Genomic DNA, 12,133 nt, shown 5'->3' with positions numbered 1-12,133 from the left:
CCGACCGAAGGAGGAAGTATCGGAGAAGCCCCGGCAGGAAGCGGCTGCCTCCCTCCGCGCAGCGCCAGCCTCTGCGGCCCCGGCAGCGCGGGGCTTCTCCGGCCCGGGCCCCGCGCCCGCCTCGGCCGCGGCCTATCTCCGCGCCGCGGGCCCAGTCCCGCCACTGGGGGCCGAGAGGCCACGCGTGGGCGGGTGCCCGAGGGGCGGGGGACACCTACCAGCTGCTGCCGGACCCAGCGCCACATGCCCTCGCCGACGCCGTCGCGGCCCCGCGGGGCGCTGGAGCCCAGGGGCTGCAGGTGGAGGCCGACTGCCAGAGGGGGAGCAGAGGAGCCCCTCGGGCTGAAGTTCCGCTCGCCGCAGCCACCTCACTCCTCGCGCCGGGTCCCCATCCCGCAGCGCCGGCCCGGAGCTCCTACAGGCGCGGCCCCGGCGCCACCCCCGCCCGGCTCTGCTGAGCCAGCCACCGCGCCGCAGCCACCTTCATTATTGACCGTTGTCACCCGAAGCACCCCCCACAACCCCACCCCCGCCCTGCCCGGCCCCCCGGCCCCGCCCGGCCCCGCCCCCGGCGCTCCAGCCCGCCCCCGGACGTGACGAAAGGGGGTGCGCGGAGCACTGGGGGCCGGCTGCTCCCCGCCACAGCTCCGAGCTGGGGGTCGGCAGTGCGGGCGGGGGCGATCGCGGAGGGGAACGGGGCTCTCTGCGCGGTGTATGCGTCCTCCCGCGGTCTGCTTTTCTCGGGCTCGAGTTAAGTCGCTCTGTAAGTCTGTCTCGAGTCCGCAGCTAGTGGCCCACTCCGCTGTCTCTGCCTCCTGTTGCAGGTCTGTTTCTGGCTCTCTGCCCTCTTGGGTCCACGCGTCCCCCAGCACATACGCGCAATCTGGAGTTTAAGTGACTGAAGATTAATCCTCAGAGGTTCCTGTAGTGGTTCGATTAAATTGTCCAAGGCTCTGTCAACACAACTCTTCCCTCTTTAGCAAATAACTGAGATGGGACTAGTGGGTTTTAAAGGGTTGCAGTTCCCCAGTGCCTGGTCCAGCCGGCATCAGTGTGTATGGGAGAATGGGCGAGATATTCTTTCTTGAGGTGCTAAATGGGACAGGTTAGGAGAAAAATGATTTCAATGGAGAAGTAGTTTGCTTTTGACCGCCAAAACCCTGCAGTCAGAAACACCCCAGAAGTATCTTGACTTACTGGGTAAATCTAAGTGTGTGGATGACAAGGTAAGAAATATAAAAGCAGCTTGAACAAGGCTTTCACTTTGAAGGTCTGACTTTATTCGAAAGCAGCCCCACGCACCTCTTGTGTTATGCATCTGTATGCTGTATTCTTACTGATTGAAACCACACCTCACCAACAGATGGTCGTTTATGGTTTGAAAAAAAAATCAAGCAAAAACAAATCTAAATCTAGATTAGCATGACTAGGCAAGCCATTGCATATGTATACTCATTTTTTTAGTTTCAGTAGGCAATCCTTATTATATAATGCTTATTCAGCTCTACAAATAGAAGCTTCATTGCAGGATATTTATGGTCTATGAAACTAGCAGTGGAATTCTATATTATAAATCATTCAATTTCAAAAAATAGCAAGATATTTAAAGAGAAAAAGTAGTCTTACTCTTGTTCTTAGGACTGAACCTACTTTATTACCCTAAAATGAAGTTCCAGGTGCGTTTATTTATTTGTTATGTATAAAACATTACTGCCATTCATGGAGTACTGTATTCCGGGACCTTTATCAAGCTCTATGTGCATGCTCTAATTTGAACACCACCAATCTTTTGAAGTAAGTGTTATACCAATAGTGTGGATGCATAAATGAAGACTCATGTTAAGTAACTTGGTGAAGCAGATTCTGGATTGTCAGGCAACAGAGTGCATGCTCAGAGATGACCATCCTACTTGTATTTATTTGTAAGTGGTTTGATTATATTAGGTCTGGAAACTTTTATTTATATGCCACTAAAAATAGTCTTGATCAGAATTTCTTGAACCACTAATGGAAAATGTCCCTCCAGAGGACATTTTATGTATCATTGTTTGTGTCCCAAATTTTGAGAGATAGCAGTTGGGGGTATATGGGGAGATGATTCTAAGTGCTATGGTGGAAGGTGGTAGAAAGTGACCTCAAGATAATTATGTAAAGAGCCAGGCGCAGTGCAACATGCCTGTAATCCTAGTAACTCAGGAGGCTGAGGCAGTAGGATTGCAAGACCAAAGCTAGCCTCAGCAATTTAGTGAGGCCTCAAATAACTTAGTGAGATCCTGTCTCAAAATAAGGTATAAAAATGCATTGGGGAGATGGCTCAGTGATTAGACCCCCCTGGGTTGAATCCCTTATATCAAATAATAATAATAATAATAATAATAATAATAATAATAATAATGTAAAGATCATGACTGAAGCTCAACTATAAGGAAAAGAATGAGTAGTCCAAGCAGTATTTCTTTCTAAGCATTTTTTTAAAGAAGAGTATTGTATATCTCTTATTAATCAGGACCATATTAAAATAGCAGAGTGTTTATGCTATAGTTATAACCCCTTAGTGATTGTGAAATTCATTTAGTGTGTCATGATGGGTGTTTTAAAAAATAAAACATTAGAAAACATCAGAATACATTGCCCAATGTAAGTAATGTGTAGTTTTGTGAAATTTTGGGTTTATTTATGTGTGTATGTGTATGGATGCGCATCAAGTCACAATATAAAAGGAATTTCTTCGGTTGCTATTGGAAAAGCTCGAAATACATTGAGATAGGAAAATACAGAACTTAAGAAGCCAGACGCCAGCTGTAAAAGAAAGAAAAAAAATGTGTTTGGAGTCAGTGATAACTCATTTATTCCACAATAATTTCTTACATGTTTTGAGCATCAAATGTATTTATAACAACTGCCTAAAACTGGAAGGGGACAAATTAGGCCCTTTGCTCTGGGTGCAGTTTATAATCTAGTCGGAAAGAGAATTTGGAATGGGGAACCATTTAATAATTCAAGATAGAAAGGGATTAAGGCCTAAAAATTTATATTTTTAGGCCTTAATGTATATCAATTTTCTGAAATTAGTGATTATTATACTGATATGGACAATACAATTGGAGAAGCCTTCAGAAGAAAAGAGACTGAGTTTATTATTTATGTATTTTTGTGGTCTGTGGAGCAAAACTAGGCAGACACTCAGCCACTGAGCTGCATCCCCAGCCACAGAGCTGAACTTTTGAAATAGGAGGATGGAGGAGAGAGAGAGGCTTTCTCACTAGAAGAACTATAGGAGCAAATACTTGAGTCAGGAAAACTCCAGATGTTTGAGGTAGAATAACTAATTTGGAATAGTAAGAAGTGGGGCTGGATAAGTAGGGAGAGGCACAATAGGGACAGAATTTCTGGCTAGTGATAAGAGTATAGGAAATTGGCAGTTCCTGGAGTTTTCTAACCAGAAAAATGGTAGAAATACTCATCAGAGTATTGATGCTTTGAGATAGGATGAGGGGAAAAACAGAAACAAAAATGGTCAGGTAGGAAACTTGCTAGAGTGAAGAATTGAGTTGAAAAATGCTGGACTGGCAAAGGACCAGAAGTAAAGCATTTTATAGGAAATGATGCCATGGTGTCAAGGAAACCTGAAACTTAAAAGCCATTCCAAGTGAGGTGACAGACACTCAAAGACAATAATTTACCAACGTTGTGTGACAGCCACTGAATTAATGGCAAATATGATTCATTCTGTAGAGTAAACTTGTTAATATAATTCTGTGCTAGTTTTGCTTGTGAGACACGTTCCTTCCCAGGGGAAAAAACTGTCTCCTAGCTTGGCGTAATAGACATTCGCAGGTATAACAGACAAAACAAAGAGACATTTTTCTTGATCAGAATTTCTTGAACCACTAATGGAAAATGCATACTGTGACCTTATTGAAGACAGGATTTCTGGCTCATTAGTTTTGATACTCATGGTGTCTAAAGTGTTTGTTAAATGAATTAAGGCCAATGACTGAGTAGTTAGAGAAAAACATCTAGGCCCAGAATACCAAGGCAATATAGAGCAAAGCATCCTGAATGATTGTATTAGATCCCAAACTATGTGATAGGACCAGTGGTCTCCATCCTCAAGTCAAGGGCACTCAGTGTCAATCTCCATGGAGGACCCTGAGCCTTGCTAGTTTGTTGCCTTAATTACTTCTATAGCAGTGGAGCTATCAGATGGGTCCCCAAATCTGCTTTATCTCATTTTTTTTTAAAAAAATAACTTACTTTCTACTTCTTCAAAATCATAAATCTAATAGTAAATCTGTTCTACTTAAAAAGCATCCCAGGAGTTCCAGACCAGATCAGTCTTCAGGCAAAGGAAAAATAAATAAATAAATAAATAAACTTCTAGAACTAAACATCATCATATATTTTAGTATCTCTTGTGAAGAATTGCATTAGGACAAAATCATGTTACATATTTGCATAGTTCCCTGAAAATTCCTTAAACAGATATCAGTTGTGTGCTAAGTTACATGAACTCAGTTACTTACACAGAACTGAAAAGCAAAACCACTGTGAGAGTTAGAATCCATAAAAATGATCTCTTTCTTGAAAGATGAAAAAGTATATAAAACATAAATATGTTCTGCACCTCCCTTGTTCTGATTTTTTTAAGGTGCCCTTTAATAACTTGATATTTCCTTTGGATGTGCAATCTGTGGCATTCCATCACATCGAAAATGCATGAATTTAGTTATATGTATTTTTGACATTGAGAGAAAAAGGTTAAATAGACAGATGGCCTGGATTGACAGAAATATTGATGACTTCAGGTGGGCTATAATAAAACTGAAATGGTTAACTCATATTGTTAGAAACTATGATGTAGTTGGGCATAGTGCCTCATACCTGTAATCCCAGTGACTTGGGAACTCTAGACAGAATCGAAAGTTCAAGGCCAGCCTCATGAACTTAGTAAGACCCTAAGCAATTTAGTGAGACCTTGCCCCAAAATAAAAAATAAAAAGCACTGGGGGTGTAGCTCAGTGATAAAGGACCCTTTCGTACAATCCCCAGAACCACAAAACAGAACTACTATGTTTTGGCAGTCTCCAATACTTACCCAACTTTGAGTTACTTATGCTACATAATAGAGCAAATTATTTAGCCATCTAGAAGCATTAGTTTTGTAATACTTTGTCTTAAAGCCATCAAAAGAAGCTTTCATGCTCAAAGTTAGATATTCTGAGGTTTTTTTTTTTTTGGATGATTAAAATAACTGCATTAGATAGGTGTTTGTTAACAGTTGTGTCATAGCTTTTCTAGGCAAAAACATTCTTAGTTGTGTTCACTGGCAAAACCTTTGGGGTCACATTGCCCTTATCTGTATTAGAATGGATCCAAGATTGTTTTCTGAGGAAAATCTTGGCCTAGCCCACAAATATTTTGTCTATTTCCTTAACTTTTATAAAACATTAACCCTAGTTCTGATGGCTGCTTGTGCAAATTTTTGAAATAATAGCTCTAAATTGCTACCACTACTCTCTGCTTTCTAGACATGATCAGACATGCTCAGTTGTGAGAAGTCATGTTTATGCAGAATTTCCTGAAAACTATGCACTCTTTGAAGCCATCTAAATTTTATTTTCAGATTTAAGAAAAACCCTTAGAACTCTATCTTTGGCTAGTCTTCTTTTGTCTCCCCCTAATATTACTTTTACTGAACTGCAGTCCAGGATCACTCAAACATTCTAAGTTTAGTGACTACAGAAGTGGCTGAGGGACCCCCACAACAGTTTTACAGCTGAGACAACTGCTCACTCATCACGCTGTTTTCTTGCACTGAGCACTTGCAGAAATTCAGTACCACAAAAAACTGTGCTTCCCCTGAGCAACTAGTTTGTTTTCTAATCTAATGGGCATTTTGAATTATGTAATTGAATGCAGGCTTCCTGTCGTTGTGTTGCTTGTTTAAAAATTCAGAAACTTACTGTAGCCACTGCACGTTCTGTGAATTACTCATCTCAGTTTATTATTTTTTTCTACTCTTAGTTTCCCTTTAGCTGGTTACTCCACTGCTTTTATATCTTGTACTGTATATATTTCAATCTTTGGACTAAAAGAAATAGAAGAAAATATAAGACTAAATCAGTCATAATTACAAATCATAAAGATTAATTTTTGAAATAAAGTAAGAGTGGGCCCTTGACAATCTGAGGGAGGTTTTTTTTTTTCTTACCATTTAAAAAAATTATATATGACAGCAGAATGCATTACAATTTTTATTACACATATAGAGCACAGTTTTTCATATTTTGGTTGTATACAAAGTATATTCACTGCAATTCATGTCTTCATACCTGTACTTTGGATAATAATGATTATTACATTCCACCATCACTAGTAACCCCATGCCCCCTCCCTTCCCCTCCAACCCATCTGCCCTATCTAGAGTTTGTCTATTCCTCTGAGGGAGGTTATTTGATTTCCTTTTCCTTCACCACAATTGCACCCCACACTTTCACTATTTTACAGTGACTCTAAATGTTAATTCTATGAGCAGGAGACTGATAGAAGAAAATAAAATGACTAAAGACTGCAGCCAAGTAAAGACTGCTGAGTTACAGAGAAATAAAGGATTGTATTTCTTTGGGTTGCAAGATGTAGAATGTGTTAAAAGTTAGGAATCGAGGGGTACTAGTTCTAAGAAACTTCTGACTGGGAAGCAGGAAGAACAGGGCTACTTGTTCAGGGACTAGACTGAATATCTGACTTTGGTAATAGCTTACCACTGTTGTAGGGACAAATGAGGCAAGGCACCGAAGATAGCAGGAAACAGTTTTTATTTGGCTGCAGCCTGGTTCAGAAGGCATGGCTTTTGCTGTAATCAATTAATCCCCTGAACCTTAAGTTCAGGTAGTTCCAGAGTTTTATACCCAGCATGTAAGGAGAGGGGCTCAGAAGTTCACAGTCTGCAAAAGTTCACATAAAAGCAGCTTTTTCTTTCACTGTTCTGGACCGTGAAAGAAAAAGCTGCTTTTATGTGAACTTCAAGGACAACACCCTTCAAGGACAATACCTGAGAAGGGGAGAGCTTCTTCTCTCCTTTCTATTCTCCCCCTGCCAGCTGTTACCATGGAGCCCAGTTGATAACTTTCTTATCTTAAAAATGTAGACATCTTGGCTGGGGATGTGGCTCAAGCAGTAGCGCGCTCATCTGGCATGCGTGCGGCCCGGGTTTGATCCTCAGCACCACATACAAACAAAGATGTTGTGTCCGCCGAAAACTAAAAAATAAATATTAAAAATTCTCTCTCTCTCTCTCTCTCTCTCTCTCTCTCTCTCTTTAAAAAAAAAAAAATTCTGTCTCTCTCTCTCACTCTGTCTTTAAAAAAAAAAAATGGAGACATCTCTGTGAAGCCCAGCTCAAGGCCAGAGACCTTGTTTGCACATTTCTTCAAAGTACTATACTGGATATGTTTGTGAAAAACTAGTAAGGGGGTGTCCAGCACCTGGAGTGCTGGTATCTTCTCGGCCTGTGGCCAAGTAAACAGGACGGCACAAAAATAGGAAGTTTATCTACATTGAACTCTTTTGCAGAGACTCTTTTGCTGACAGTCCTAAAATCAGTCTGGATGAAGATTTCTGGAGAAGCCCAGTAAAGACTTTTCAGTGGAGAAAGGGGGTGCCACTTCACCACTACAAAGGACATGGGGAGTGTCATGATAAAAACTACAATAGGGTGGCAGAGAGCACCATGAGAGTGTACTGGGGCAGAGTTTTGAGTGACTCCAGATAACATGTAAGAAAGCATACTGTTTTCTTGGTGCTCAGGAAGGTTGAGAACAAGGGATTTGAGATAGACCAAGGATAGTGTTGAGAGCCACAGCCGAAAGGGCCCCAGCAAACTTCCAGCTGCCAGCTGATGATTGGCTAACAGCGGCCCCAGCAAACTTCTAGCTGCCAACTGATGGGCTCCTCTGCGGTGATGCTCATTGGGTTGTTTCCCCACCCTTTCAGACCAGAGAGCTGCTCACTGGGGGACTTTTTTTGGCTCCGCCCATGCGACCCAATCGGCCTCAAGAGCAGGAGGAGTGGGGGAGGTTGAGAGGCTTGCGGCAAGCCGGTGGTGGCACTTGGGCTCTGAAGGTTTTCCTGAAGAGCTGTGTGGTTTGGCGTGTGTGTTCTAAAAATAAAGTTCGTTTCTTTTGACAAGTGGCTCCTGAATCGTGCCCAGCCAGACTGCGGCATTTGGTGGCCCTTACGGGAACTAACCCGCGACCTTGGTGTTATCAGCATGGAGCTATCAGTCGGCAGCTAGAAGTTTGCTGGGGCCGCTGTTAGCCAATCATCAGCTGGCAGCTGGAAGTTTGCTGGCAGCTAGAAGTTTGCTGGCAGCTGGAAGCTGGGGCCCCTTCAGCTGTGGCTCTCAACAGATAGTAGCTGGAATGGTTTGTGATTAGGTGAGATAGGATACTTGGGCAGAAAGAGAATGCAACCAGGAGGAGAGCCTTATTTCTCTAGGAATTAAGGGAGAGAAAGATTGGACAGGAGAGAGCTGAGCTCCGGCAGTGGGCCTGAGGACCCAGAGCAGAAGAAACTCTAGGGAACACTTGGCACTTAACTAGGTCCCAGCACATTAGTATGTATTTGAAACTTTGTCACAAAGATAAAGCTGAATCAGACTTAACCCTGTGTCTATACTGTTGTGACCACCTGCTAGTGGTTTCTCTCTTGACATGGCCCCACAGCAGGGTGGCTTTTCCTTGAGCTGGAGGGATCTGCCTTTGGAAGTAATTCCCTGTGGAGGAGAGAAAAAGAGATGAATGGCCACACCATATAATCAAACCATAATACTTCTTTTTGTGTGTTGCACATACCGTTTGCCAGGAAATCTCTTATATTCTTCTTTACCTTCTTACTCAACTAATTCTTCATCATCTAAATCTTAACTTTAAAGCTATCCCTTTAGAGGTTAGGTCTCCTTACAGAGCTAAAACATTCATAATCACTAAATACCTAAAGGATTCTGGTGGCTGTGCTCCTGTCTGCCAACCAAGTAAAAATAGAAGCATGAAACAAATAAACATTTATCTATTTTTTTGAGACAGCATACAACAAAATGTATATGTATCTTGAATAACTTCTTCCTAGATTTTCTTCAACTCCGTGATCTCATTCTGTCTCCTCACACATGCTGTCCTGTGCTGACTCTTTCTCTGCCTCTTTCTGAGTCTTGCTTTGCTGGTGCCCCAGGCAAGTGCTGAATTTTCCAACCAGGTCATTCTGTACTTTTCCCCATTAAACATTCCCACAGTGCCCTGTACTACAAGTACTTTGCACATTGGTAATCATGACACTGTTTACTGTGGTCTCTCTTTAATGTCTGTCTTTCCCAAGAGACTCTTCCATACGGCAGGGACTTTTCATCAGTTTGTAAAGTTCATGAAGAGCGCAAATATGTGTTTGCTTGACTTGGTATCCTATAAAAAATAAACAACTTTTAAGTGACCAGAGGAGAAATCAAGGAATCTTCTAGAACGATAAACTGGATTTTTATGAATATAGGGGATAAAAGAAGATGAAAACAATGAGGTGAGAAGACCAAATGAAATGAGGTGTTTTCCTGTGCAAGATTAATTCAAAGACTTTACACTCTACTTAATATTGTACTTCTGGTGAGGTAAATTAGTTTTCTCTAGATAATTTCTATTAAAATACAATGTAGGTCTGTATATATTTATTATAGGAGTTAATAAATAATGTAGTAATATATTTACTATCGACAGTTTTATAAGATCCATTCATAAAATCATAGTAAACCTTTTCCTAGTCTGGTGTCCATAATATTAGACTCTAGTCCTCCTTTGTACCGTCATCCCTTCTGCCACATTTATTCAACAAATATTTGCTGAACATTTAGCACATGTCAGTCATTGTGCCTGGTACCCAGGTGAATAGTCCCATAGGCCTTGCCCTCAAGAAATTTACAGTTCAAGATCAGTGGGTACCAAGTTACAGTAAGGAGCAACAAATTCTGGGGTGCTATTGCCTGGTAGGAAGAATATAGTTAATAATTATGTACCATACATTTCAAAAAGCTAAAAGAAAAGATTTTAAATGTTTAAAATGTTCACTATAAAGAAATGATGTAAGGAAATAGATATGTCTAACCTGATTTAAACATTACACTATGTATATACATGTACTGAAACATTATATGATATCCCATTCATATCTGTAACTTTTATTTTTATGTACCAGTTTAAAATATATTTAAAAAAGAAGAAGAAGTAGCTTATAGTTCCAGATCAAAGGTGCTACCCCAGAGTACAATAAAAATATAGACAAAAGTATTCAGAAGGACTGTATTTGAACTATGTAGGAAAGTATAGTTTTTATAGAATAAAGAAAGTCTATAAGTTAAAGTTTAGATATTCTTAGTTCTGACACCTTCACCTTAAGATGTATTTGTTTCCTGACCAGGTCCTCAATTATTCACCTAAGACATGGTAACTTTGGGGGATGGAGTAATGCTTCTTGCTAATCAGCATAGACAACACCTAGTGATCTTGCATGAAGAAACATCCTGTTGTGAAAAGGAGTTTACTCATTGTATCCATAAAACAGGAGTGTGATGTCTCTGTGAATGTATGTGCGCATACATTTATGCACGTGAATGTGTGTGCTTGTGTCAAGAGGAGAAGCTATTACAGAAGTGATGTGTGCATGTTTTATTACTTAGCACACTTGGATTTTTTTATTCAGAGATATTAATAAAGGTAAAGTTGAAGGCTTAACCCCAAGACGTGATTGTTAGTTTTGCACAGAGGAAAATATCTGTCTCATGACTGTAGATTGCACTTCTAGCCCTGAAATGCAATGAGAGAACATCTAACTTAGTGGAATCACTAGCATGACCAGAAAGTCAACTCACTCATATTATGATGGCTAAGGATGATCATTATAAGAAGAAAAAGTTACTGTTAGATACAGTATTGGGGAAAAAGGATGAAAAATCCTCAATCATATTGAGAAAGCTGAACAATTTTACAGACTTAGATACTTTTTCCTCAGTACTATTTTATGTTTTTTTAAATCTATGTACCTGTACAGAAAAATGCAAACATCATTTAGCCTTGAACAATTCAATAATGTGTATGAATGCTAATTAATAGGATTCAGTTCCACTGGGTAATTAATGACAACTTCATGAGTGTGAGGTTGCATTAGGATTCCAAATGACATTTTATTTTTACTTTATTGGGTTGTTTTAATATGTCAAATGAGAAGATGCAAGTTTCCTTACTAATTAATTAATTAATTAGTACTTTGGGAAACATGCCAGTTTTTATGTTGCCACCATCATTTTTATTTTTAGCTCCATCTGTTTTGTTTTATCAAGTTGCTGTTTAAACTCTGGTACAATACTTAGTTTGTAGCTTCAATACTGTCCCTACTAACTTCCAAAATACCAGACCAGAACAACTTAGAAGAGGAAACATTTATTTTGAGTTAACAGTTTCAGAGGTTCAGTCCATGGTCAGCCAGCTCCATTGCTCTGGGCCCAAGATAAAATAGAACATCACAACAGAAGCATACGGCAAAAGAAAGCTGCTGGCCTCATTGTAGCTAGACAGGAAAAAGAAAGAGAGAGAGAAGGGGAGATGGAGAGAGAGAGGAGCCAGAGGAACAAGATATAATCACCAAGCGCACACCCACAGTGACCTACTTTGTCCAGCCATGCCCCACCTGCCAACATTTACTACCCAGTAATCCATTCAGTGTTAACCCATCAAATGAATTAATCTACTGATTAGATCACAGCTCTCACAATCTAATCATTTTGCCTGTTAACAAGCATATATTGTCTCCTGAGCTTTTGGGGGACACCATATAATCAAACCATAATACTTCCCTAAAATGAATACTTCATAACTAGCCCCTAAGCCTGCTCTTTGCTCCTCAATATCCTATACCAGAAAGAATCTCTTTATTTAAGGCTAGTTCATGGTCACATCAGAATCTCAGAGTCTTTACAGTTCTCATGGATTTTTCTAGAACGTATGGATGGAATCTGTCTCCAGTTCAAACCTGGAAATTTCCTCTTGGATTTCCCTCCCTTTTCTTGCCCTTTCTGGGAACTGAGTTCCCAACC

The 12,133-nt window shown here is 40.7% G+C and overlaps 1 protein-coding gene and 1 long non-coding RNA gene across 4 annotated transcripts in view; one reads left to right on the top strand and one right to left on the bottom strand.

Moving 5' to 3' along the window:
• Positions 1 to 511, bottom strand: part of ATP11B (ATPase phospholipid transporting 11B (putative)) — a 117,420-nt gene extending 116,909 nt beyond the window's left edge. For all 3 annotated transcript variants that reach the window (XM_081300917.1, XM_081300916.1, XM_081300918.1), the window contains exon 1: positions 219 to 511. In XM_081300917.1, coding sequence (XP_081157043.1) covers positions 219 to 245 — 27 coding nt within the window. In that variant the 5' untranslated portion in view covers positions 246 to 511. The remainder of the gene's footprint in view (positions 1 to 218) is intronic.
• Positions 512 to 624: 113 nt separating this feature from the next.
• LOC308653470 overlaps positions 625 to 12,133 on the top strand; it is a 63,687-nt gene continuing 52,178 nt past the window's right edge. Inside the window, exon 1 of the long non-coding RNA XR_014023050.1 lies at positions 625 to 824. This is a non-coding gene — a long non-coding RNA (uncharacterized lncRNA). The remainder of the gene's footprint in view (positions 825 to 12,133) is intronic.

Source organism: Spermophilus citellus (assembly GCF_964194105.1).
Source record: "Spermophilus citellus genome assembly, chromosome: 7".
In the NCBI taxonomy this organism is placed as follows: domain Eukaryota; kingdom Metazoa; phylum Chordata; class Mammalia; order Rodentia; family Sciuridae; genus Spermophilus; species Spermophilus citellus.
The sequence above is the reverse complement of the archived record's forward strand: the minus strand, read 5'-3'. Positions and strand labels throughout refer to the sequence as shown.